Here is a 27610-nt window from a genome sequence, read left to right on the forward strand (position 1 = left end):
ATAATGGAGGAAAATAAGGAAGGTGGTGCCAGATGATCTCAAAATGTGCAAGATTTTCTAAATAGTTTTCCTATTATTTGTCTTTGAGATCTCTTAGCCCGTTAGCCAATATCAATGGTTCTTAGCTAAGAAACGGGGGTGCCCTGGATAGGAACTCCAGATACAATACCTGTTCCTTAAAATCATGTGGTACATATTATGAATGTTTACAAATATCCTATTTCTTGTGGCCTTGTGGTGGGCTTGTACTTCTCTACCACTTTAGAAATATTTATAGTCATGGTACGTGTTTCAGCCAATGAAATAAAAATGGATGTACCCTGTGGCATTTCCTGACCAAAATGTTAAGATATAGTACCTGGTTGTACTTTTTTTTTTTTCCTGCCATAGCAGTTATGGAAAAAGGTCCTGAGATGTGGCCTCTATAACCCTGAGTTAGCTAGTGACTGTGGCATGCAGAGCTCACCCATCACTTGCATTGGATAGGTAGACTGAGAAAAAATTTAACCTTCATTTTATGAAGATACTGAAAGTGTAGGGTTATTGGTTATTGCCATGTGACCTAGCCTGTTCTAACTGATACAAGCCCTATTAGTCAAATTTTATATATTAAATAAGATGAAAAACACTCATGACTTCTTAATAATTCTTAAGCCTTTACTTTTTTTCCTAAACTACAGTCACTTGATCTCAAACATCTCCAAAGAAGTCCATTATAATATCTCTATTGAGCTGAATTATCCATGAGGGTAGAAGGAGTTAAACTAAATTTAATTAAGAAAAGTCAATGAAACAGACTGAGGTTCTCATTAAATGATTAAACTACTCCTCACTAATAATTTGTTCCTACAAAATAATAGAAAATACATTCAAAGGTCACTTGATTAACGTTGTGGGATATAAACTGATTGCATTATTGTTCAAATGATGAAAAACAATGGAAGTGCCCTCTTCCCACCATTCCTGCAAAGTGCTATGTCAAAATATTATAGAATGGAAACTTCACCTCCTATCAGCTAATCAAAACACACTAGTACTCAGCAGACAACACTAAAAAAGCCACATATTAGAGAGTGGAGAAATGACGGTCATTAACACATTTGTAAATAATTGTAAGTGAAAGTGATATCTTGATTTTTCTAAAAAACACAAACTCATAGAATAAATATTCTTTAAAGTTATAGAGTCAAATACTTTCAACTATTCATCCATGTTATTTGATAACAAGTTTTACTGGGAAATAATTTGGGGAATAACAACTTGTAAAAACATGAGAAACAGTCTTACTCAATTTTTTTCTATGATCATCCAGAAAAAACTCAGCAAGGTGGTTTAACATATCTTCAATAATAAATTGCTCATTGATGCATTTTAGATCATTTCCATTGATTCAGCTAGAAGAGTGCAAGTGATAGTGATATATTTTTTAATGTTGAATCCAACAAACATGAATGGCTAACATATACAACGTTTTCAGTCATATAGCAATATATGAAGTGTTTTTACATTTTCTTTCCTATTTTTTCTTTATTCCTTTTCCATCTTTAATTGAATTTTATTTTTTTATTTTTTTTTAAGATTTTATTTATTTATTTGAGAGAGAGACACAGCGAGAGGCGGAACACAAGCAGTGGAAGTGGGAGAGGAAGAAGCAGACTTCCTGCTGATCAGGGAGTCCAAAGCGGGGCTCCATCCCAGGACCCTGGGATCATGACCTGAGCTGAAGGCAGATGCTTAACGACTGAGCCACCCAGGTGTCCCTTTAATTGCATTTTAAACACCTGCCCCATACATGGATTATATGAGTAGTTCAGGAAGAATTCTAAATTCTGACAGTTGATAGAAGAATGTCATTACCTTGAATGAAACTAACTTTCCCTGGACCTTGTGTATCAATAGCCTGTAAAAAAAAGGACCATAACTTGTAATATCCACTTTGTTAATATAACATTAAGTTTAGTTAAACTTTAGAAGGATTCAGGAAAATAAATTATTCCCATATAACTGAATACTTTCCCTTTGAGATTATGGGGGATTGCTAAAGAAGGAAATCAATGTCCCCATGAAATAATCTACCCCCGGGGCACCTGGGTGGTTCATTCATTAAGCATCTGCCTTGGGCTCAGGTCATGATCCCAGGGTCCAGGGATCGAGCCCAGCATCAGGCTCCCTACTCCACGGGAAGCCTGCTTCTCCTTCTCCCACTCCCCCTGCTTGTGTTCCCTCTCTTGCTGTGACTCTCTCGGTCAAATAAATAAATAAAAATCTAAAAAATAAAATAATCTACCCCCACATACCACATAATATCCTTTAGTCTCTGACCTAGAAATCCTCTATCTTTAAAGAAAGTATCTGCAATTTGATTTAACAATAATATGCTCTGTTCAGAGCATAGATGTTGAATTAAAACAGACCATCTACTGAAGATGCTAAAACTTTTGGGAAAGGAAAGATAGTATCCAAAAAAATTTAAAGATGGTCTTTCTGATAACATGCCCCAGGGCTAACTGTAGCATGTTCCTAACTAAATGTTTACTAGTTACTAAGCTATATATCAATAGCAACTCAATTTTTTGTTGTTGTTGTTGTTGCTAGTGTAAATCTTAGCCTATCCTCTGAGCACTTACAGATGCCCCAGGTAATGAATCCTGATTTGTCTAAGTCAGTGACGATGGATTCGCTCGCCATTCACAAGTGATCAGGATAGTCCTCCTTTCAATAACCAGAGTATTGTGCATAGAAAAACTTAATCATCATTGGAAAGTTACACAGGTTCTAGAATCTTATCAAGGTGCTACAGAAAATGGTTCTAGTTTACTAGGTTTTAATCACTATACCAGTGTGAACTTTGGCAAGTTTTTTTAACCTCCACTTGCCTCAGTGGATACTTGAAATGAGATATTTGTGATTAATTGGTATTTTTTTTAAAGATTTTTATTTATTTATTTGACAGAGAGAGATCACAAGTAGGCAGGCAGGTAGGCAGGCAGAGGGAGAGGGAGAAGCAGGCTTCCCGCTGAGCAGGGACCCTGATGTGGGGCTCCATCCCAGGACCTTGGGATCATGACCTGAGCCGAAGGCAGACGCTTAACTGACTGAGCCACCCCGGTGCCCCAATTGGTATGTTTTTATAAGGTAAAATGAGATAATTCATATACAATAATGCTTAGATATATCCTTAGAACATGATAAGGAATTAATATTAGCTGTGTTATTACTGTTCAGATGGTGGCATAGACCGAATGTATGTGTCTCCCAAAAATTCATATGTGGAAATTTACCACTGCCTTAATCTTAGACTTCCCAGCTACCAGAACTGTGAGAAATAAATGTATGTTGTTTATAAGCCAACCAGTCTGTTGCAGCATCCTAAACAAGACAGATGTAACATAGAAACTTCTCTCAGCTATCTTCCACTTCTGTGCAAATATTTTTGTGTGTGCAAAATGGAGGACACAAACCTTCTGCCCGTTGTTGATGGTCTCTCACTTATGATGGATAATTTTACATGAATAGCAGTTGCTATCTTGTCAAAAAAAAAAAAAACATGCTTGACATCACACTTTCAAATATACTTAATGGCTTACACCTGCCTAGAGGATAAGTTTCAAGCTCTTTAGTCTGACTTCAAAATGCTCCAAAAGATGATTTTGACCAATGTTCTCAGTTGAAATTGTAATCTCTCCTCTCTACATCTGTCTCCACCAGCCAAAGCCAACTCATTTTTAGTCTCCCCAAATGATGTGTTACATCACCACAGCTACTATGCACATTTTATACGACTAAATACATTTGCTCCCTAGCCCTGGAAAGTGCTGTCTCTATTTTTACCATTGAAACAGCTTGAAAGCTTAAAAAAGTGTTCAGTAAAGAGCAGAGAAACAAGGAAAGGCTATTATTAATAAATGTTTAGTTGACATGAGTAGAGGGATAAGGCAGTAGCTCAACACAGTAGGTTGTTATAAAACGAAGACTTTTTAGTTGTGGTTGGTTAGACTTAATTTAATGAAAGTGTTAAGCAATTACATCGGCTAAAATTAAAGAAGTGGAAAGAAAAAGTTTTAAAATCAAGACAGTGGGGAAGAGAGTATAGTACAGAGGTTAAGAAAATGGTATTGGAGCCAAATTGCTTGAATTCAAATCCTAGCTCTGCCTTTTACTAGCTATGCAATCTTGAGAAATTTTCTTAATCACATTGTGCTTTAGTTTCCCTAGCTATATAATGGAGAACCAGATAGTAATCATTCTGTAAAGAATAAGTATGAAGATTAAATGGGTTATTAAATGTAGATTTCAAAACTATCTCTGACCCAAAAAAAGTGTTCATTAAATGTTATGAGATAAAAAGGAAACAGTACAATATATTATCATATTATCACTTATTTTTCAAGTCTCCATCAAGATTAATTTTTCACCAACACAAATCCTCAACTGCCTCTACATATTATTTGTACCTATTATTTGAATCTTTCTTGGGAGATGCAGTAGAAGAGGCTATCTATATTATACTATGTAGTTATTTATGCATACATCCTAGACATTATAAGATCTCTAAAATCAGCAACTGTTGTGTATCTTTTTTCCATCATTGTCAATCAATAGGCATTTGTTAAGTGAATATAAATACAAAGATGTTATCTCACCTTTAATATGATAATATGTTGCTATAATTTCCATGTCTTATTATTATTTCAACCATCAAATTATGTGTTTTGAATGAAACTTAGGGACATAGCAATAACATGTCCAATATTTTAATTGAGGCATGATACTTTGTAATGTGATAATATTCTAAATATGCAATTAACAATGACCTCATTACCATTGTTTAGAATCAGCATTTTAAACTGTAGATAAAAAAATTCAGCATCAAGAGCCATTTTAGAAAAGGTTATGAGATTGCAATCATACAACATTTTCAGAAATTCTGGAATAATTGATACAGTATAAGTAAGTACTTACAAATTAATGCTAAGCATGAAGTCTTTAAAAATTATACTGAATTTTCTGTGTAAAAGGTGTAAATATAAAACTAAATTATTTTGGAAATTAAGCACCTATTCAATGACAAAATTTAAAGAAAATTAAGATTATATTAATGCAGAAACATCATGTTTTTGGCTCTGTTCTCAGTGGCCAAATTCCAAATTTATAAAGTAACAAAGAGATTCAAATTTTGAAAATAAGAAAAAAATTTGGTTAGAACTAAATCTAGATAGGTTTGTAGATCACTCATATCGGGCAGTGATATCAGGCATGTGTGTTTTGATTCTAGGAATACAGTCCTTGATCTTTTCAATAGCAAAGCCTCATTTTATAACAGAAAAAAAATGTGATGCAACCCTTGAAAGTTCTTTCTCTGAGTACAAATTTACAGATATTGTAAAGGACATGGATCATTAAATTACACTATACTTTCCTTATGATGTACTGCATACGAAGTTTCTTACTCTACTTTGAAAGTTTGGTTTTCCATCACAGATTGTTTGCTTTTACTTTGTGAGACTATGAGGTAATCAAGGTTCCCCAATCTATTTAGTTTCCCAGAGGGATTAAAATCAAACAATGCTGATTCTAACAAATACGTAAGAATGATTTTTGTATATTAAACTTGCTCTTGGTTTCATCTCACTCCTCCATTATTTTCTCTTAACATAGCTATCCTTATTTACATTTAATTTATTTTGTTTGCTATGTGTATCATGTTTTTAATGCTGCATTGATTTTTATTAGTTAAAAACTAAATACAAGTATAAATAAATGACCTTAATATTTTAACTTAGTTTGAATGCTATGATAAGTTCAAACACAAGGATCAGGAAATAAGAGAAAATTGCATTGGTCAAGACACAAGAAATTAGTGATATAAATATGAGGACAAAAATAATAGACAAAATACTTATTTTTTCAAGAATCCCTCAAAATTTAAGATACTCAATACTAGTTTTACATAGTTAAGATTTATATAGTAAAAATAAAATTATTTCTCTTCTATTGAGTCAGATTTATATTTGGGAAAAGCCTAAGGAAAGTGACTATAGAAAAATTTTAGATTTTAAGCACATTAAAGCAATAGATCAAAAAAGTAGAGTTTTTGAAGGCATTCAAATTTCAGCATTGCATTTTGTTCTCCATTATTAATTGTATGGAAGATCTTTCATCATTGAATGGCTCAACCAGACATACGCTTAACTTACTAAGACAGTGAGTGACTGATAAAACTGTAAAGGAGACAGAGCTGAAGACCAAAAATGTGTGAAGTGCCCTTCCAGAGTGACTTTATAAAAATTCTTATTACTGGGGTTTCTTAGCTCAAAAACCAGAGAATTTTCATATAAAGCTAGTCTGCTAAAATGTGTCCTATGGCATAATTCAGTGTCTTTGGTGGGCTCCCATTCCCTTTCCTCCTTTATCCAAAATTATTTTGCCTTAACTTTTGAGTTGAGGTAGCTTTACAAAGAGCAACAGAATACCAAATTGCCATCACTGTGGTTCACTGAGCTTAAATCCTAGTATGACATTATAGGATTGCTTTTCCCAAGGTTCTTATGCATGGAACAGTCTATTTGGTTAAGCACACTCTATTATTTTTTCTTTAAGTTATGATCCCATATAATCATGTGAATTCTTTGCAGACACCAAGATAATATAATTTTCTATCTTTCTACATGTTTTGAAATGTAGATAAGTGTTGGAAAGGAGTACTGCTTAATGTTTTTAAAATTCTGTTTTTATTTTGGGAGCAATATTATGAAACTATTTGATGTAGCTTCTTCAAAAATATACACTTTCCCCAAATAATTTAGATCTTTCACTTCGACTATTTTAAATTATTGTTTGTCAAAACAAGTAGACAAAAACTCCAAGTAAACAAAACTTCCGTGGAAGTGTATGGCTCAAAATTCTAGCAAATACGCATAAACATCTGAAGACTCAGTCATATGAAAAGGAAACTCACTTTTTACTTTGATTTTCAAAATACACATTGTTGGCATTTTTCTAAGAATCATACAGAAAGAGAAAGAAATGGAAATCATTCCATTAAAGAAAAAGAATCAAACTACTGCAAATTAACAATATATTATCATAACCTATAATGTAGGGGTGCCTGGGTGGCTCAGTCGTTAAGCGTCTGCCTTCAGCTCAGGTCATGATCCCAGGGTCCTGGGATTGAGCCCCGCATCGGGCACCCTGCTCCGCGGGAAGCCTGCTTCTCCCTCTCCCGCTCCCCCTGCTTGTGTTCCCTCTCTCACTGTGTCTCTGTCAAATAAATAAATAAAATATTTTTTAAAAAATAACCTATAATGTAAAAAAATACAGTTCTAATGACTGTCTCTTTGTTGTCAAAGAACATAAATTAGTTTATATTAAGAATGACAGATGAAGAAACAAAAACTTGGACAATTGAGTAAAGCCACAAAATGTTTGAGTTATCTTATACAGGGTTGGAAAGAGAGAAAAACAGCTTCCTGAATGGAGAAAGACACAACACACAAATACCATATGGGGAAAATAATACGTGAGTTGAATGTTAAAGTCATGGCTTACTGTTAGTTGCAGCAGGAAACAGGACAATTATATGGTAAGAATACAAGACCCTGATTTTCTTCTCTAAATATCAGAAACACATAGAAGGCCAGCACCTATTGCTTACACAAGAATGCCATTCTATCTTTTCCAGGTCACCATATAGATCATCTTCCAAATAAAAGATCCCGTATTCAATAGATTATGAGTTTTACGAGGCCTGGGCTGTTTCATCCATCACTGCACTTAGCATTGTGGCCTGTGAAGAATGACTTCTTAATATATATATCAGTTTAGTTATTGAATATACATCACACGTGAGAACTTCCAGAAATGAATGCCTCAGAAATGCTGCTGCCCTTGAGAAACATTTTCACCACTGATGTATATACATTACTTGCGGATCCCAGCCTAATTTTCTGGGTTAATATGGGGCTTAAAATTCCCCTTAACCACTGCAACTCTGATAAAAATGAATTCCACTTCCTATATGTTTCTAGATATGTCCATTCTCTGGTGTTACCAGTTTTCAAATACCTGTTTTGATGATGATGACAGAAATAAGGAAATTGCTACTTGCTGATTATTATAGATTAGGTATGTTATATACGTTCCCTGATATGATCCTCATCATAATGCTGTAAAGTAGTGAGGACTTCCCCTATTAAACATATGAGAAAACTAAGACCTGAAAAACTAAATATCTAGTTTTAAAGTTTCTATTCCTTCTCGGTGGCAGAGATGTAAAGCAAACCAAGGCTTTTATCAGTCCAGAGTCCACTCTTTACAGAGATTTTTACCGTTATCTTAAAAAGTATTCTGCATTATATCAGAGCTGTAAGCACAAGTTTAACTGTCAACAGATATTTTTAAATATACTGAACATATCTATAACACAAGTGACAGCTATTATGTCTCTATTATTTTTTAAATTACTTTTTTAAAATGTATTTGAAACCAACTTGCAGATTTCTAGTAACTTCTATGTGCTAGGCATTACACAAATATTTTTAAATATTACCTCATTTAAGCTAATCTCTTTAACATTCACAGGCTCCTAAAATAGGTAAAAATGTTTTCAATTTCTGACATAAGAAACAACACACTCAGGTAATACATAGTAGGATGGGAAATCAGCTCGCAGATCTTATGCCCTCAAAGACAAATCGCATGTCCTTTGCTCCATCATGCTAGATACTTTAATCAGGGCATTTTCAGCACTTTATCACACAAATGGACTTTTCAGAACAAGATTAGGGTACATGAGAGGGCGACTGACTCTTGGCCTGATCATTGATGGAATAGCCTACATTTTCCAGGGAGAGAGGAAGCAGCAAGTGACCTGGACACTTGCAAATCTTTCCCTGTGGTTTGACAGTCTTTGAGGTACTAGTATAAGCCCATTACCACGTAATACATGCTTAACTTCCTTGTTTATTAAAAGGCATACTAAAAATGTTTTCCTCATGACTGTCTAATAGAGCAGTTCACACAAAGGGACCAGACTCCTTTAGGTGAAATGATAGTGCTAATGAAAGCAAGATGTGGTTCCCAAATAATGTTGCTCAGATAATAATGGCAACTGTGGTGGAGAAACTAGGTCTGCTAAAATATTTCCTGAGATAATATTTTAAAATAACATCTTTGGAGGGGTCACCGGGTGGCTCAGTCGGTTAAGCAACTGACTCTTGATTTTGGCTTAGGTCATGATCTCAGGGTCATGAGATGGAGCCCCACTCAGGCTCTGCACTGGGCGTGGAGGCTGCTTACAATTCTCTTTCACCTTCTCCCTCTGCCCCTCCACCCCCCACTGCTCATGTGTGCATGCTCTCTAAATCAATCAGTCAATCAATAATGAAATACAATACAATACAATACAATAACATCTTTGGGAATCAGCTAAATTAAACCATAAAAGCCCCAATTTTCAAAAAGAATACTTAATGCATGGTGTGGCCCATGACATTTTGATATTCAACAGTGAATTTATTTTTTTTTCTTTTGCATAGAACAATTTATCACTAACACTATTCTTTCTATGATTCAGGGAGTTACAATAAAACGTTCTTTCCTTTGGGAATGGATTTAGGAAAAAAAGAAGGAAATTTATTAGGTTTTCAAATGTTAAAAAGGGAGACTAAAGATTTTAGCTTCAAAAGAAAAAATGTTAAAAAGTAATGTTACAGGGAATTAAAAAAAAAAAAAAAACACTGGACTCTGTTTTGATCTAGCATAGAAAATCTCATATTAGAAAATATTTTCATTTTTCAATTTGCAGCTCAGTATTATGTTTAAGCACTATATGGAAATGAACAGAAGCATGTCACTGAGTTATTTATGTGTTTTGTTCTCAATTCAATAAAATATTTTCCAGTTTTCATATTTAATTATTTTTATACTTAGGTTTTATCAATAACCAGACCTATTATTAATTAGCATCATATTTCTGAATATCATATCTCAGCATTTACACATGCATAAGTGTGTAATCAGGGCAAATGCACAGAATAAATGGCATTTTCTGTTTTCTAATAGCTTTTTGAGATGGTTTCCAGAGTACTGAGCAAGGGAACATATAAACACAATGAATATCCTTCCACTAGCTTCACAATATATCCTTTACAAGCATTACTTCTTTTCAACACTACTACTTGTTTTCAGTTTTGTTGCTTGTTTGTTTGTTTATTTGTTTTTGGCTGTTTGTTTTACTTCTAACCTTCATCTGAAATCACTATTTCCTTGGAAGGCTTTGGTATAATTTACATACAGAAACATCTGGCTAAGCCTTCCCTCCTCTGTCCCCTTCTCCAACTATTACCTCTAATTGCTCTTCCCAATTCCATGCTTTAGTAACACATTTTGAGCAAGGCTTCAAGTAGGAGAATAAAGCTATATTCTGACAAAACAAGCTGCTGCTCTTCTTTCCATCAACTGTTTTCTTTACCACATTGTCATGGAAAGCATTCTTATTCCCAAGAATAAAACTTGGAAGATCCTTCTCATTCCTCATTGCTAATGTAGCTAATGGCAATTTCTTTTACTTTGTCAGAAGTGACAGTTCCCTCATTAGCCCTTTTGCTTATCTGTCCTGTCAAATATTTGGTTCAGGTCCAATGGCACCAATTGACTATATGACATCTACATCACTAACATAGAAGCCTTCCCCCAAAAGAATCTCACCTGTCAGATCAAAATAAACTCTGTCAACATTTGACAACATCATATCCCTTCATTGATCATTGCTTTCCCTGAAACCTCTATGGAGTCTAAGATCTTTACTTTGGGCTATATATATACTCAAACCACCAAAAAAATGTAATACCTATTTTTAAATATAACACCCTTTTAAATTTTTCTTTAATTAATCTAGAATTCATCCTAGTACAACCTTAAATAATCTATGATTGATGACTCACATCTTAATAGGTTAATTCTTCCATCAAATGATTTGACTTTTTGTAGACCGAGGTTTAGGTTCATTTAAAATACTATAATTTATGTGTAACTTTTACAAACAGTTTTATTAGTTTGCCCTGGGGTGTGTATATCAAAATGCCATTCTGAATATAGAATATCATTATGAATTTTAGAACGTTTAATTTAGGAATAGCATATCCATTTTACCTTGTCTGCCAACTGCTCTTAATTAGTAAGGAATGTTGGGAGCACTGAGTTGCGAAGGACTCTGGGGCCACATCACAACTCACTGGGAATAAATGTCATAGAAATGTCTATCAAAGGAGGGAGTGCAGAAAAGGTACGTGTCCCAGGCATTTCCAAACTAGACTTACAGCATAGGAATTCGCTTTCACTTTTTATAGAATATTGTGTAGCCCAGCACCAGGCAGTTAGTTGTCTTTTTCAAATACTAGCAGATGGTGTTGATAAAATTCATCCTGCTTGTGAACAAACACAAAAACCCTTGCACCATACCCTCTAGGTTGATATGGCATTCGTTTTTCTTAATTAAACCATCATTGTTAGGAAGCATCAGAAGAACTCTCTAAAAGCAAGGGTTTCAACAAGGAGAGACACTATGTAAACTCCAGGGAAAGCAATAAACAGATCATTACAGGGTTATCAGCCCCCTGCAAAGTTATAAATTAAAGAATCTGTATGCTATCAAGTGGCAAAGAGCAGAGGAGGGAGGCCATGGTCTAAATAGTCTATCTGTTCTTTTGACAACCACACAAAATCCAAATACTCTATTCCCCTATTAAGTTTAAAAAAAATGGTTAATGGGAGATAAATTGTTCCTTAGAAAATTAGATCATGTGCTCTATGAAGTCTGACTTCATAGACTCTACCTTTAGCCAGTGAATATTAGTAACGCACCAGAACTATTTTTAAGGCTAGGAAAGAAAATTATTGCCTCATTGAAAATATTCTTGCTCTATACAGTTTTTATTTTTAGCCAGTCCTTTGTGAAATCTTCTCTTAAAGTGTTGTCCCTACCTGAAATTTCTTCCACTCAACAGAGAAATTAAGCTCATCCTTATCAAGGTGCCTAACACTCTACAGATACTGATAGTAAAGCAATTATCACACATTATTGTAATTAGCTGATTACATAATGATCAGAGCCACTAGAACTGCCTTCTTAAAGGCAAGACCTGTTTTTTAATCATCTTTTGATTTTCAGTACACAAAATAATGCTTTACACAGGATATGGCCCTAATAAATAGATGAGTGAATGAGTAAGTTTATTCACTGGTATCACTGTTAAAGAGAAGAAAAGGTAAGCTTGGCAGATTGAAGTTGAGCAGGCAGAATTTCCAAAAATAGTGGGTATCATTTTTTTTGATAGATAAAAATCATAGAGGTTAAAATGGAAGTCAAAGGAAATAAGCCTGAAGAAATATCGGGGTGAGAAATAGAGTACACATTCTGGGAAAACAAACAAAACTGCAATGACAAGATAGAAGTATTGGTTTTAGGGCGATGTTCGTATTTCTATCTCTTCATCCTATTAGAGCTAAAAAATAGTTTCCAAAATTAATATACTTTTTGCTCAAAGGCCCTAGTCAATAAGGGGCACATCCTTATCTTGGTTCCAAAGATTCTTATCTGAACTGAGATGAAGAAAGAACCCAACAACAGGACGTAACATTCAGGTAGTATTGGTAGTGCTCCACTGAAATCTTTTAAAAATGCTTCTTGGTTTTATGAACTTTAGTAAGTCCTTTTGATTTTGGAAGTTTTATGCTTTGAAAGAGATTATAGTCTTTTGACTGATTCAAGTGTAAAACTCCATTTCTTTTCTTATAATAAAATACTTCTGAAGATAGATGCAAATTATTTTGGTCAAGTGTCAAAAGGATAAGAGCTTAGGCTTTGTAACTAAACGGGATGGGTTCAAATCTAGCATCCCCACACCACCCCCCAAATTGAGAGAAATTTCTCCATGGACCCTAATATTTCTTCACATCTTGTAAGCAGAGATTCCAACTGTCCTTCTGCTCTTTGTACTAAACTATCTTTTCAAAGATGTTCATACAACAAATAGTCTCAGAGGACAGTGTCTTCCACCAGAGTAAAGGGCAAGTTTGCCTATAAACTTGGGGGGATAGAGATAGGGGTGCCCTCCACAGCAAAGGGCAGACATGCCCATTTACAAAGGGTTCCATTTCCCTAGGCTCATGGTTCTTCTCCTATAATAACACCTACGATGTGTGCAGGTACCTCATACTCCTCATATCAGTCTATGAAAATTAGGGCTTAGAGAACTGGCACAAATGTTAATATTCTGGCTGGTGACACTTCTGTGAATAATAAACTCTCCTCTGTTTCTGACCTAAAAAACTGGGGTCTTCTCTCATCACCCAAGAAACTGTGGCAGAGAAATTTGTTAACTTGCAAGTTGAGTAAAAATCTGCCTCTTTATAGTTCTTGACATTTACTGAGTAAACTTGAGCAGTTATTCCAAAATTTTTGCACTTCAGTGTTGTCTTGTTATGAAATTTAAAAGTGACTATAATTATAAATTACTTAGTATGCTATAGCATCCAAGTGTGTTATAAGTATTCAAATAAATGGTAGCTAATAGTCAGAAATAGCAGCAGTCAAAGCAGCAGTGAGTAGAAGCTGCGGTAACAGCAAAGGTAGCTAGCAACACTGAAAGAATGCCAAGCATGGCAGATATTTTATTAAGTGGCAGGTATAGGTTTTCTTCCTTAATCTTTTTTTTTTTTTTTTTCAGCAACATCTTGACAACAAATGGAATAGACGTGGTTGTTGTTTTCTCTCTCATTGGTTAAGTGAGATAAATGAATCTCAAAGAGTTGATATGATTTGCCAGGAGTCACTCCCATGGCCATTGTCAAAGCAGAGATAAGAAGCCAGCTGTTCTGATTTTCAAGGGACTTTCCTGCATGTACTTGAGCCACATGTTGGAGAGGAAGATACAAAGTAACTGAGATCAGCACTTGGACATTCCTACCTCCCATTCACTCAGGAAGCAAATGCCAAAAGGTAAAAGAGATACAACTCATTTATCTTTCTCTTTGTTAGAAAAGTAAGCTCACAGAAAACGATAAAGGTCTCTAAAATTTCTGTGGGCAAGATTCATCCATGAATTCAGCTTCCATTGAACATGTCCTATCTTTCAGGCACTGTACTCTGAAACTTTGTCCACTTTAGAGTATTATTGTTTCCTCCATAATACAAATAATCTTTATCAGTATCAATTAAATAAACTATATAGCATTCTTATTTCACAAATTCCCAAGCTAAGTCTTCCACCAGATATCTTTAAAAGATTCACAGATTCAGTCAATACTTCCAAATGTAAATGAAATTATGACTTTGACAGACTAATTAAATTTCTAAACATCATAACTTTCATGTTTTTCTAATATAAATACAAAGACACATTTATGACCAATGCATAAATACGTATACAGAGATACACTGTACTGTTTCATTTCGCAAGTAATGTTGTCTTGTTTTGACAAGCATTTTTTCTAAACTTGTCATGTAGTATATGTATACAGTCATGTAGTATACATATACACAAAAAAATATATTTCTTTTAATCTTCAAATCTTATAAAAGGAATAGGCACGAAATGCCAAACATATTTTGCAAATATACTGTTAGATTACAACTCTTACTTTTAAAATGTTTTCATCGTGTCAAATATTCAATCAGCATAAAAATAAATATTTTTTCTTTACCTCTGCAGATGGGAACAGGAAAATCCCATGAGGCTGTATTCACTGAACTGGCCACACAGGTGAGCTGAGGGTGGCCGTCAAGAATATACCCAGTTACGCAGCTGTAGCGGATCTTGTCCCCAGCGTCAAACCGTGTACCATATAATACACCTTTGGGTGGAACTCCTGGGTTTCCACAAGAGCTACTCTGCAATTCTATAAAAGGGGGAGAAAAGGAGAATTTACAGTTATTTTAATACATATTTTAATGTTTTAGATTTTAAAAAGTATATGCAGATATGGAGCACTGGGTGTTATGCACAAACAATGAATCATGGAACACTATATCTAAAACTAATGATGTAATGTATGGGGATTAACATAACAATAAAAAAATTAAAAAAAAAAAAAGTATATGCAGATACAGATGTCTCTTTTCCTTTCAAAAAGTGTCACAATAAAAGTAAACGTCTTCCTTCTCAAAACATGTAACACAGAAGTATGGGAAAGGAACTAAATTTTACCAAAAAGGTATTAGGTTTCATTCTTTGTATTAGAAAAATTTAAATGTTTTATATTATTTAATCTTTCTAGCAATTTTAAAAATCAACATTACTCCTATTTTACAGACATAAAGCTAAGAGTAATACCATTTACATGACTTCTTCAAAGTTACATTCTACTAACATAGTAATAAGCAAATCAAGTTTCATTAATATGCTCCTATTACTTTGATCCATCTGCTTAACTCTAAACCAGAAGCATTTCTCTGACAACATATGTATACATTTTGGGTGGAAATTTTTTTCCCACTTAAATAAGAAAAATATAGTGCAGTAATGAAATGGAAATATTTTTGAAGTTGGAGAGATTGGGCTAGAATTCCCAATTTGTTTAACCTGAAAATATAATGATAAGAAGTGCATACAGTTGTGAAGTTTTAAATAGATTGATGTTAGGATATTGTACATATTGCCTTATTTTATTAGTTAATACTAAAAGTATACAAGTATACAAATGTAAGAGATTTTTTAAAAATAATATTCATTTCAGAGAAAAATCCAATTTCACTGTAAATGAAAAGAAATGGAAAGAAAATCTATAGAAATAGCAAAACTTACAGAACTTAATGAGGTTAAGAAAGAATTATTTTTCCCAATATTATTTTCTAAATTTTCTATCATCTTTATATTACTTCGTACTGTAAATAATTGTCAATACAAATTCAAACTAATGAATTACTGAGCTAAAAGGTATTCAAGTTTGAGTAGGCAACAGTTTAGTTAATGGTATTATACAAATGTTAATTTCCTACTTTTGACAGTTATGCTGTGGTTACATAAGTAGCTAGTATTATGGGAAGCTGGGTGAGTATAGGGGAACTCTACTATTTTCACAACGGAACTGAAAGTCTGAAAGTATTACGAAATAAAAAGCTAAAAAACCACTGCAACACAAAAATGAAGTATGTTTCCATTTTGCCTTGATATTCATCCCATTTATGTAGTAAGATCCATGCAATGTTATTTAATATTAAGCCAAATACCTATAAGCCACTATAATGTGGAAAATATCAATGACAGTAAGTATCAATATAGAGAGGTAATTTCACAAAAACAATGGCCATTTATAAATAAGAAGTGTATACGGAGCTGAAATTTTGTATTTTTACCCATAATAGGTTTATAGTACTTTTGGGAGTGTTTCCTAAGTGAACATGATTTTTTCTGTATAAACGTTTCAAAGATAGTGAAGGAAAAAAATAGTGATAAATTTCAAATGAAGTCAGTTTAATCAGTGAAAAATATAGTGAGGATATATAGAACTTGAGTTACATATATGAGAAATAAAGCATTTACTTTTAGTTTAGGACAATTACTTTAGAGTATGAAACCTAAAGCAGTAAAAAAAAAAAAAAACTTGACTAATATTAATTACGTATCAATGGTTTCTATAAATAACAGGCAATTTTCTTAAGCTTCCTCTGCATTTAAAGATACAGCATAAACTAATATCTGTAAAATACTGTAAATATCAGTAGACAAGGTTAATGATCTCTAATATTTCACTTCTCCAAGGCATATAAGTTCATTTTCAGCAAAATTTAAGACATATTTATTATCCGTGAATTTTGAGTAATTCTTTAAAAGTACTTTTGAAATGTACAGTTTATTTTGAATTTTTTTTTTCTTTTGGAAAATTCATTTCATTGGAAGATGAGATGTTTGCTGCAAGAGATGGTGAGGTTAGTAAGTTTTGATAAAATGAATTAGCATTCAATCCCTTGAATATAGTAATAACAAAGGAAATTCTTTTAATGAAACTACTACTTGTGGCCTTAGAATCAATCCACTCCTTTCCCTCTCACCTCCTAAAAAATAATTAAGGTCAAGACTTCAATTATCATAAAGTTATATATCTAGGAGAAAAAGCAGTTTTCAAATCATTTCACAGGAAGCAGTTAGGTGGAGGAATGAAGGGAAAGAGAGAAGAAAACTCTAAATAGTTCTTATACTCAGATTTAACTTTGATTTAAATGAATAAACATTACCCAGAACAAAGTATCTAAAGCAAAAATGGAAAACATAGGAAGTGAGTCAATGAATGAATAACAACACCTGTTGGAACCTTAATACATTACCTAATCTATTGCCTGCCTTGTGGCTGATTTATTTCTAAGTCAACAGACAGATAAGAAGTCAGACTGTTTCAAAATAAAACTCAAAAAAGAAAATTCTAAAACATACCTGGTTCTCACCTTCAGGAAATTCCTACTTTGGATTGCCCTTGTTTTTTGACTTTCATAAATAAGAACTACCCATCATTCTCTATAGACTGAGTAACCCATGAAGACAGTTATAAAGATGTTTCACATTCAGATTTAAGAGATACCAATTCTATAGCCACTGTGCATGGATTCCATTTTTTGTCCTCTCCCAACCCTTTAATTTGGGACTTGTCCCTAAGCTATGTCCATTTTAAGACAAAGAGCCAAAGATGTGTTATTAACTGAAAGAATTATATAACCCACCACCAAAAAATGCTATATTCTGATTCACTTTTTAGTCTTGATTTTTTAAAAAATAGTGCTTCATATTTGAACTTTTTAAATTAATTCATTAATTAATATGACAGTCTAGAACTAGCTAAGTTAGACTAATTTTTAGGCATTGTTTCTACCAGCTATCAAGAGTGAATTGCAGGGGAAAATAAAGACACAGTCTACCATGTTCAGTAAAGCAGATTATAAACTAATCATTAATATACATGGTATTTACAATAAGTGGTGATTTTGTTTATTATAAAATCATTCTTAAGGAAAATAGATATTTAAGCAATAAAGAATTTTCATGTTAATTCACCAAATGTATCTACAAGATAACAACACCCTGCTTATCACTTCCCTGTGTTCCTGAACCAAATAATTACATCCAAAAGGCAAAATTACCAGACTCAGTTATCATCTTTCACCAAAAAATGACACTAAAATACATACTGAAAAGTTTCAGTGATTAAAATAAAACAGTTATAGAACCTGACATATTCTCATCTGCTATTCCATAAAGCAAAGATTAAAAAATGGGATTGGAGTGTTCTGGAGAGAGTACTTTAAAGTTATTGTCATGATACTATTGTTTGAGTACTGATCAATTTTTTAAAGCAAAAATTGTACTGCAGCCTTATTTGAATTTATTCTTGGGATCTGTGCCATGAGATTGTGTTTGTGGATAAAACAGAAATACTAGGGGCACCTGGGTGGCTCAGTCGTTAAGCGTCTGCCTTCAGCTCAGGTCATGATCCCAGGGCCCTGGGATCGAGCCTTGCATCAGGCTCCCTGCTCCGCAGGAAGCCTGCTTCTCCCTTTCCCACTCCCCCTGCTTGTGTTCCCTCTCTCACTGTGTCTCTCTCTGTCAAATAAATAAATAAAATCTTTAAAAAAAAATTAAAAAAAAAAGAAACAATCAAGGGTTCGTCTGGGTGGCTCAGTTGGTTAAGCATCTGCCTTGGCTCAGGTCATGATCCCGGGGTGCTAGATTGAGTCCCACATCTGGCTCCCAGCTCAGCAGGGAGCCTGCTTCTCCCTCTGCCTCCTCCCCCTTCCCCCATTTGTGCTCTTTCTCTAGCTTGCTCTCTCTCTCAAATAAATATATAAAATCTTACCAAAAAAAAAAAAAGAAATATTCAAGTAGTTTGGTGAATTGAGAAAATTACTGAAAAACAAGTCTGAAGATTTTACACTCAAAAAATGTTTCCAAAAACGTCAGAGACCCTTTATATAAGTTTACTGCTCTGTCCAAATGATGGAGTCAAATTAAACTTCATCTGGTTTTTGCTAGAAATATATGTATTTTATGTATTTTATTTATCCTCTCTTCTCAGAGATATTAAAATTATCAGCAAAGAATATGAAGGCATTTTGGCAACATAAACCATGCTAAAGTGTATGGGATTATTGATAAAGCAAAAAATTACTTGAGGAAGATCCAAGATAAAAAAAAATCCAAATGGAGGTAGGAAGTTATTGACACTCTTCTATATTAGTTGAAAGGAAATATAACTATAAATTATTTAGTAACTAACTTATTCATCAGAAGCTCTTGAGGGTTATGGTTAACACCACCTCCCTTGCCTTCTGAGTTTACAATTTGAAAAAGTTAATAGCCTTAATTGTTGAGATCAGCTGTGAGTCATCCTCTTTTCTAGGCACTTAGGCATTTATATTCCCACTTACATCTCACAAATTACCCAATGCCATATATGATTTTCCCTGTTGTACAGAAGAGAAACTGAGACTCAGAGTAAGTAACTTTCCCAAAGTCACCCAAATAATAAATAGATTTGTAGCTCAAGCCTAGATGTCTCTAATGTTAAAAAAAAAAAAGCCTTAGATTATTTCACAATTGCATGTTGTTGTCCATGAAAAACAGATACTCATTTCACAAGTGTTTATTAAGCAGCTAATATGGACAGTACTCTGAGGATATAGCTTTGCATATGACAAACATGGTCCTGCCCTCATGGAATTTATCAACTTGGTATTGACCAAGTCAATAAAAAAGTAATTACATAACATTAATTAGAATATGACAAGCAGGATAAAGGAAGCATACAAGTATAATGAAAGTATGTAATTAAGAAAACTTAGTCTTGATTAAGAGGAGGTCTGAGAAGAATTTCCTCCTAAAGTCAGTTTTTTTTTGTTTTTGTTTTTTTTTTAAAGATTTTATTTATTTATTTGAGAGAGAGAATGAGAGAGAGCGCATGAGAGGGGTTAGGGTCAGAGAGAGAAGCAGACTCCCTGCCGAGCAGGGAGCCCGATGTGGGACTCGATCCAGGGACTCCAGGATCATGACCTGAGCCGAAGGCAGTCGCTTAACGAACTGAGCCACCCAGGCGCCCCCTAAAGTCAGGTTTAATCTGAGATCTGAAATAGGATAAGGAGTGAGCTGGATTAAAAACAAAGAGAGAGAGAGTTAAGTAGATTTAAGATTTGGAAATGTGAGAATCAAAATACTGTAATAGTTATTAGATTTGGCAAGGTTTTATGGGTGTGGTAGGGTATAAACTGAATTGGAAAAAGTATTCCAAAAGGGCTGGCCAAAGACAGGTTCATGTAGTGAATACATAACCAATGCATAGGTTCGTGATTAGAAAAAGGAACTATTTCTGTCATTAAATGTTTTTGAAGTAGATACTATAAGCTCTAGAGAAGGGAATGATTCAGAGTGAATAACTGAAATCTATTCTAAATGTACATATGAGCAGAGATTTTCATAAGTATGTATGATTTGTACTTTGTGAGTTTACTAATTGAATAGTAATTCAATCTTGAAGATGATTAATTGGTAAATAGGACCATGAAAATTAATTTTAAAAAGATGAGAGGCAAGAATACTGTATGCATACTATTTGTATATAATAATATCAACTTTATAAGGTTGTTAATATGACTATATAAAACAATATATGGAAGTCATTTATATGCTGAGCAAGCACACAATACATGGCAGGTATTATTAGCTCAACAAATTGCAGGTTTATTTTTATTATAATCAATTTTGCATTTGAGACATCTAAATTAGGTGTGATTAGGTTATGATCTACTAGAGGTAGGGCTGTCTTCAATAAATGCTAATTAACTACATTAGATCATTCCTGATGTCTTAAAAATTAGTCAAAAAACAGTAATTTAGTCAAAGGTAAAATTCAATTACTCCTCTCTAGGTCATAAATGAATTTCAAGGTGTAATTCAACTCCGGGTAGGATATTTGTACAACCAAATTCACAAAGCTTCCTTATGGGTGTCACTGATCCATTAATTCTTTCATCTATTAGTTAGTATCATATATGAAGCACAGTGATTATAAAAAGATATCTGATGTCTTGCATCCTAACAAAGTCCAGATAAGTTAAAAAACAAAGTTTCAAATACTTTTGAAAAAAATTTAAATCTTGAAAGAGAGTGTATATCAAGGATTATAAGAGAAGAGAGTTTTTATCATATTTTCCTTGGAGAAATTCAGTAAAACTCTACTAGGCAATTTAAAAAAAGAGGAGTGATTTATACTAATAAACACTTTATGATAACCTTGGCTTTTAAAAAATCCCCAATTTGTTAGGAGCACATAGTTAATTGTGAAAGGCAAGATATTTAGCAAAATATCAAGAAGAAAACCTGACCTTGAAAACTGGAATGAAAATCGAATGAAAGGATAACGGATACCATGACTACAGAATTGCATAATTATTCAGTCAAATAAATGAAGCATGATCCTGCTGAGATCAATTAACAATGCTTTAAAACACTGTAAAATTATATCTACTAAGGGAAGTAAAATCAGGTTGTTTGTACTTCTTACAGAAAATTAATCTCAGGTTTTATTTCCCAGATGATTAAAAATAATTTAGGGGAAAAAAATAATTTAGGGGAATGTAACATCAAGTTGAACCACCTAGTACCTCTCATCCTGAGACTTCAAAAGCACTTAACCAAATAATATATTTTCCAACTTTTTTATTGGTACAAAATATGCTTTTATTAAAGATACCAAACCATTTCATTCACATTGGATATAAATGGTGTCATTTGAGAATTCACTTAGAGACTGGATGAGCAAACATTTTATGAATATTTTGAATCAGCTATTGCACCTATCCTGTTCCATGAACTTTTACTTCCATATATATGACTGATTTTTTTTTTTTTTTTAATTTGCTTCCTCACTAGACTGTGAGCATCTTGAGAATAAGGGCTCTAATTCATCTTTATGTATTAAGAATTTAGCACATTTTGTGGTATGCTGTTGACAAGCAAAAAAAGGATTGCTCAGTTAATTGAGTTATTTCCTCTAATAGAAAAACATAAGATGATCATCACACAGACTTTGTAGGAGTAAATGTCTAGAGACAAAATAGAGTGGAACCAGTAGACTAGAAGAGAGCTAGCTATAGGCACATCATGAACTAAGCTTGTGTCATAATAAGCACTGGGCCACATTGGCTGCATGTGATTTTATAGATCAAATTATATAATTGTGCCATTTAAATCTGGTTTTTTTATGAAAAATTCATTAACTTCTATAAACCAGTTCTTAAGCATGAACATATTTCCTAAGCTGCTGGTCATGCCACAGTCCTCACTGGGATTCTGGAAATGGAGCAAACATTAGGCCACATTTGCCATTGTAAAAGTTATCCTGAAGCTTCAAAGAGGTTCAGATTTGACAACCAAAAGGACGAATACTCATTATTTTTTATCGTTTTTTATCGTTATTAACTTAATGAAAAAGATTCAAACAAACTATTGACTGCTGGAGAAGAACTGAGAGGAAACCAACACTGTCTCAGTTCATCTGCCTAAGAAAACAGATTACTACATTGATTTGGCTGGGATGAGGGGAGAACGCACACGGATTACAATGCATTTTAAACAGCAACAGAAGAAAAATCTATTGTATTTTTTTTAATTAAAGTAAATCCTTGGGTGGGCTGATTATACTTCCAAGGGAAGGAAGTGTGAAGCAGTAAAACAGTGTAAAACCAAACATAATAATTTATGTTGTCTAGGTAACATCATTCTGTTTTGATATTGGTGTATAGGGCCCAAAGGTAACATACGTAAAAGTTTTCAGAGTCAAATCAAGGATAATGGTCAGATACAATGGAGAAAATCCACTGCACAATATCCAAGACTAGCAGTTGCTGGATATGGACTTTGGATCTGTGAATAAGAGGCAATTAACATCCTTTCAATTTCAAATATCTGTGTTTTTTTGTTTTTTGTTTTACAATACAAATTTTACCACCTAAACTGAACTGATGAAAAACAATACTGTATTTTTATTTTGTAAACTAACTACCAATGTATTAAAATAGGTGGGTGGAAACGTCATGACACATATAAAAAAAATTATTATTATTTAAACCCAGCTATAGCCTGTGTAACTACCAGAATTTTAACAAAGCAAAAGAAATAAAAATATAGAATGGAAGCATATTAGCAGCCATCCTCACTTTAAAGTTTCTAAAAATGACGCTGCATCTATATGAGTAGCATTTGAGAAATTGATTCAGAATAATAGAAAAATATGAATAGACTCTCCTCTCCTATGACAGAACTGGGACAAGTATCTGTATTAAGACTTTTGGATAATTTAATTCTTTAAAAAGATGTGTTAAGCTGATTATGGATAATTTACTGGATTACATATTCATCCAATATGAGTGAGAGATGCCACTGTGTTTTAGCAATCAATCAATCACCAAATAATTACTGAAGCCTGAAGTATAAATGTCAAAGGGATATAAAAAAATAGGACACTGTGCCTGTCTTTTGGAACTTATAACTCAATTGGAAACATAAAACATGTATAGTATGACCTTCTGGCAATTAAATAATAAAATGGACTCCGTAGCTGAATTTTTAAAAGTTACCTATTATATATTTATACAAAAGGAAGAATACTGTATGAAATAAAGGAGAAGGATTTTAGTTGGAAAGGAGTCAAGAGTCAAATAAATCATATGAATAAAGGCAAGAAAGGGATATGTACAAGATATGGTCAAGGGTCATATGCAAAATAAATGGTCTAAGTGGAATGCCATACATATGAGGAAACACAGAATGAAACTTAAGAAATGAATCTTAGGGTCACACTTTTGAGAGCCTTTAAGTTATCTGTCTTAGGGTCAATGTTATGCTAATGTAGCCCAAAAGGCCCCATAATGAAATGGCTAAACTAGACAGCAGTTATTCCTCTATGTGACTCTGACTGGTCGAGCCTAGGAAGGATCAGACTCTGCCCTCAGGTCTTCAGGGACTCAAGATTTCTTCCATCTTCCTGCTCAATCATTTGCTTGGGCCTTACATAAACTTGGTAGAATTGGATTTCCAGAAACATTGAATTCAAACAGAGGACACTGGGAGAAAGAAATTTTCCCTCCCTTTCCTTTACTGACAAAGCCCCTTCTCATTACTACATCCTATTCAAATTCCAAAGTTTCTGGGAAAAGCATAGCCTTTTTTTTTTACCCCCCAATAAGGTCAATTCTAGTTTCGCATGGATCAGTACCTGTTAGAGCAGAAAAGGGATGGTCAAAATAAATGTCCCTGTGTGGATAAGGGAAGAAAAGGAAATATTCCACAGTCAATGGTCATGAAAATAAATGGAACATATTAGACAGGCATTATGAAGATCCTCCCACCCTGGAAGACGCTGGTACTGTTCTTCAGATGACATTCCTTTGTCCTGTGTCTTCCGCTGTCCCCTGGCCTTTCCTGTTGAATAGTTCTTTATTGTTCACATTCTCTGTGGCAAAATTTGAAGTGGGTATGGGAGAGCAGAGTCTCCTTAGGAGTACATAGGGCTTATATCTTGCATCTGCTAATGCAGGTTTGGTACTTGAAAATTGCCTTAAGAACTGATCAAAGGGACTTGAAGATGACTTCTGGGATTTATTGGCTAAAACTCCCTCCAAAAACTTATTAGGAACTGGTTTGTTTCCAGTTATTTTCATGTGCCAGTGACCACTCTCCACCTGCCCGCAACCTGCTTTACATCTCTCTCATTCTCTTTTTAATTGGGACTACCCTGGAGTAATCTGAAGCAATACTGAGCAGGGATGCAACACGATTTATCTCATCTTGGCCCCGGGGCTGCCCTCCATCCTTTGACTAAGAAACTAAGAGACTCTGATAAGCCTTCTTATCCCCTGCTGTACAGAAGCGGTTGGCTTTTCCAACCCAAAAGTCACCAAAATTTTAGACTCTATTTCTTTCCATCTCTCTTTAAAACTGGCCAACATATGCCTCAGCTCTTGTCTGGGTTGTCAAACTTGTCAAAGGCATCCAGGGACAGGCACGGGCCTTAACAACTTTACCTCCATTCTTGTGAACTAGAGCCTCAGTGCTCTGCCTTCCCCATCGTCACAGCGAGGGCCTCCCCACACTTGCCATGCATGGGACAGGCGCCCGCTGTGCAGCGCGTCATGCCTCCCCACGCTCTCCTGACCGCAAAGCAGTAACACGTGTCGCAGGCTTTTCTTTTAACACAGCACGTCCAGTACAAATATTGCATCAATGCCAGACACAAAAACCATTTTTTAAAGCACAAAGGGAGTTAACGTAGTTTCTAGGAACAGGTTGTAGGCTGGACCTCTTGATTCATACAGAATTAACCCAATAAGTGGACTGCTCCCTTGAAGCCACCCCGGGAATTAAGTTTACCTGAAGTCGCTGCCACCCCACTATCAACCTCCAAACAGCAGAAACAGACGGGTTTTGTTGTTGTTGTTCTTGTTTTGTTTTGTTCTGTTTTTTACCCATAGGAGCTGGACAATACTGGAGAGTGACGTAAAATTGCAGCATGGGTAACAAAACCCACCGTGAGAATCTGCAGGAAAGCTGCCTATGCCTAAATTCCCGGTTTCACTCTCACACCAACAGTGCATATCCTTGGTGGAACTTAATTCACATTCACTATAAGAAGGTCTCAGAAATGTGTTATTTTTCCCCCTGACATTGTCTTTTTTTTCTTTTTTTTTTTGATTTTTTTTTTAGATTTTATTTATTTATCTAGAGAGAGAGAGAAAGAATGCAAATCAGGGGAGGAGCAGAGGTAGAGGGACAAGCAGACTCCGCAATGAGCTCAGGGCCAGAGGCGGGGCTCGATCTCATGACCCTTAGATCATGACCTGAGCCAAAACTAAGAGTTTGATGCTCAATCAACTGAGCCACGCAGGCACCCCTTTTCCCTGACATGTTCAGTTAGAGAGTGAAGTAGAGATTGACAGAATTTATCTGATCATTCTGCCTCATTTTTAGGTATCTCCCTGTTGGAGAGTTTATAGGTTCATGCCTTCAACATACCTCCATATAATCCTTCCAATTTGGCTTACAGAAGAAAGTCCCATTTCCCACTTGATGGTCAAAATCCTCCACAATCATATCCGTTTACATTTCTCCAAAATCTCCCTATGCTCAACTACTCTATTTCAGTCAAATATTCCCTGCTTCACAGGGAATTCACAAGTATTCTTGCTTCACAGGTTTGTACAACATTTGAAATAGCTCCTACCTCTTCTCTGTCTATACAAATATTTTTATCCTTAGAGACCTAAACCAATTCCTACCTTCTCTATAAAGATCTCTAAACTCTTCAGTCCATGTTGATCACCTTTGCTCTTGAACCAAAAATTTTTATTTTCTATTATATTCATCTATCACTTATTCCAATGTCTTAAGATATCTTTTTACCTTTTATTGTTTTCCTTTTTAATTCCACAATGTTCTCTATCTTCTAATGTGTAAACATTGTGTAGTCGATTGATTGGTGACCATAATCAAAGCAAATAGTATGTTCATAGAGTGCATCTTTAAAACCGCAAAGTCTTTAATTCGGATATACTGGGCTCTCAATATTTATTTGGTTAAAGAACTAGCTTATTTCAAAAAACTGGAAAGTTAGGAAAATATGATATGTCCAAATTATTTCAAATCCCTGTGGGAATTCAATTCCCTCTGAGAAAAAAATTCTGAGTCCCATATTGAAGAAAATTTTGAGACAATAATCTTTATAGGGACAGGACTGGTGGGGATTGGAAACCAGGGCCTTGAGAGTTTCTTGGACAACAAGGAATACAAAGAATCCTGACTATTTTATTCTTCCAGAGTAATGCTCAACCTTTCCTCCCTACAGGAACAGCTCTGAAGGTGTGCAGGAAAACTACAAACAAATAAAGGGGCTTGTTCCAGTTAATTTGCATTCTTGCAGTTGACCTTATCACCAGAAAATAAAATATAAGGGGGACAAAATGCTCTAGGAATGAAATCAAAGAAACCCAGCTCTGAATCCTATCTGTACCATTTACTAGTGTGTGGCCAGAGAGACTTTTACTACTTCAGGTTCTTCTTTTGTACCATAGGCTTTACTGAAATTTATTTGGGCTACTTAAGCAAATTCATAGGAACTCACTATGATTTTAACTATGTTGTGAGTTTCTTGATAGCGCCACATTTTCACATTCATTTAATGGTCACTTGTTTCACACTAAAAGATCTGCACATGAACTCATTCTCCTCAGAAAATATGTATTTATGAGGCTTGAGTTCATTGAATGTGTCTGATTTCATTCTAGTCAAACCACATCACATTTCACAATGTCAAAGGTTTCCCAACAATGCATTTACATCATTATTCAGTTCATTTATCTTCACTGAGATCTTAACATTTAGAATGTACTTTACCTTTTTAAGCACTGACATCTACTAATCATGCTAACTAGTTTTGTTACTGGTTATAGCTCATGGTATAGCACAATAGAAATTACTTCACAAGAGCTATGAAAAACTAATTGAAACCAATTATGACAATTATCTCTCTGTTCAATTGCTTGTGCTAGACTCTTCCCTCATACCATACTGTCAGA

At 34.4% G+C, this 27610-nt stretch overlaps 1 protein-coding gene across 7 annotated transcripts in view; it reads right to left on the reverse strand.

Moving 5' to 3' along the window:
- The window catches only part of CSMD3 (CUB and Sushi multiple domains 3), a 1192082-nt gene that overhangs the window by 885492 nt on the left and 278980 nt on the right, over window positions 1–27610 (reverse strand). For all 7 annotated transcript variants that reach the window (XM_032415697.1, XM_032415696.1, XM_032415695.1 and 4 more), the window contains exon 4: window positions 14704–14898. In XM_032415697.1, coding sequence (XP_032271588.1) covers window positions 14704–14898 — 195 coding nt within the window. The remainder of the gene's footprint in view (window positions 1–14703; window positions 14899–27610) is intronic.

This window comes from Phoca vitulina, unplaced genomic scaffold (assembly GCF_004348235.1).
Source record: "Phoca vitulina isolate PV1807 unplaced genomic scaffold, GSC_HSeal_1.0 scaffold18, whole genome shotgun sequence".
NCBI lineage: Eukaryota > Metazoa > Chordata > Mammalia > Carnivora > Phocidae > Phoca > Phoca vitulina.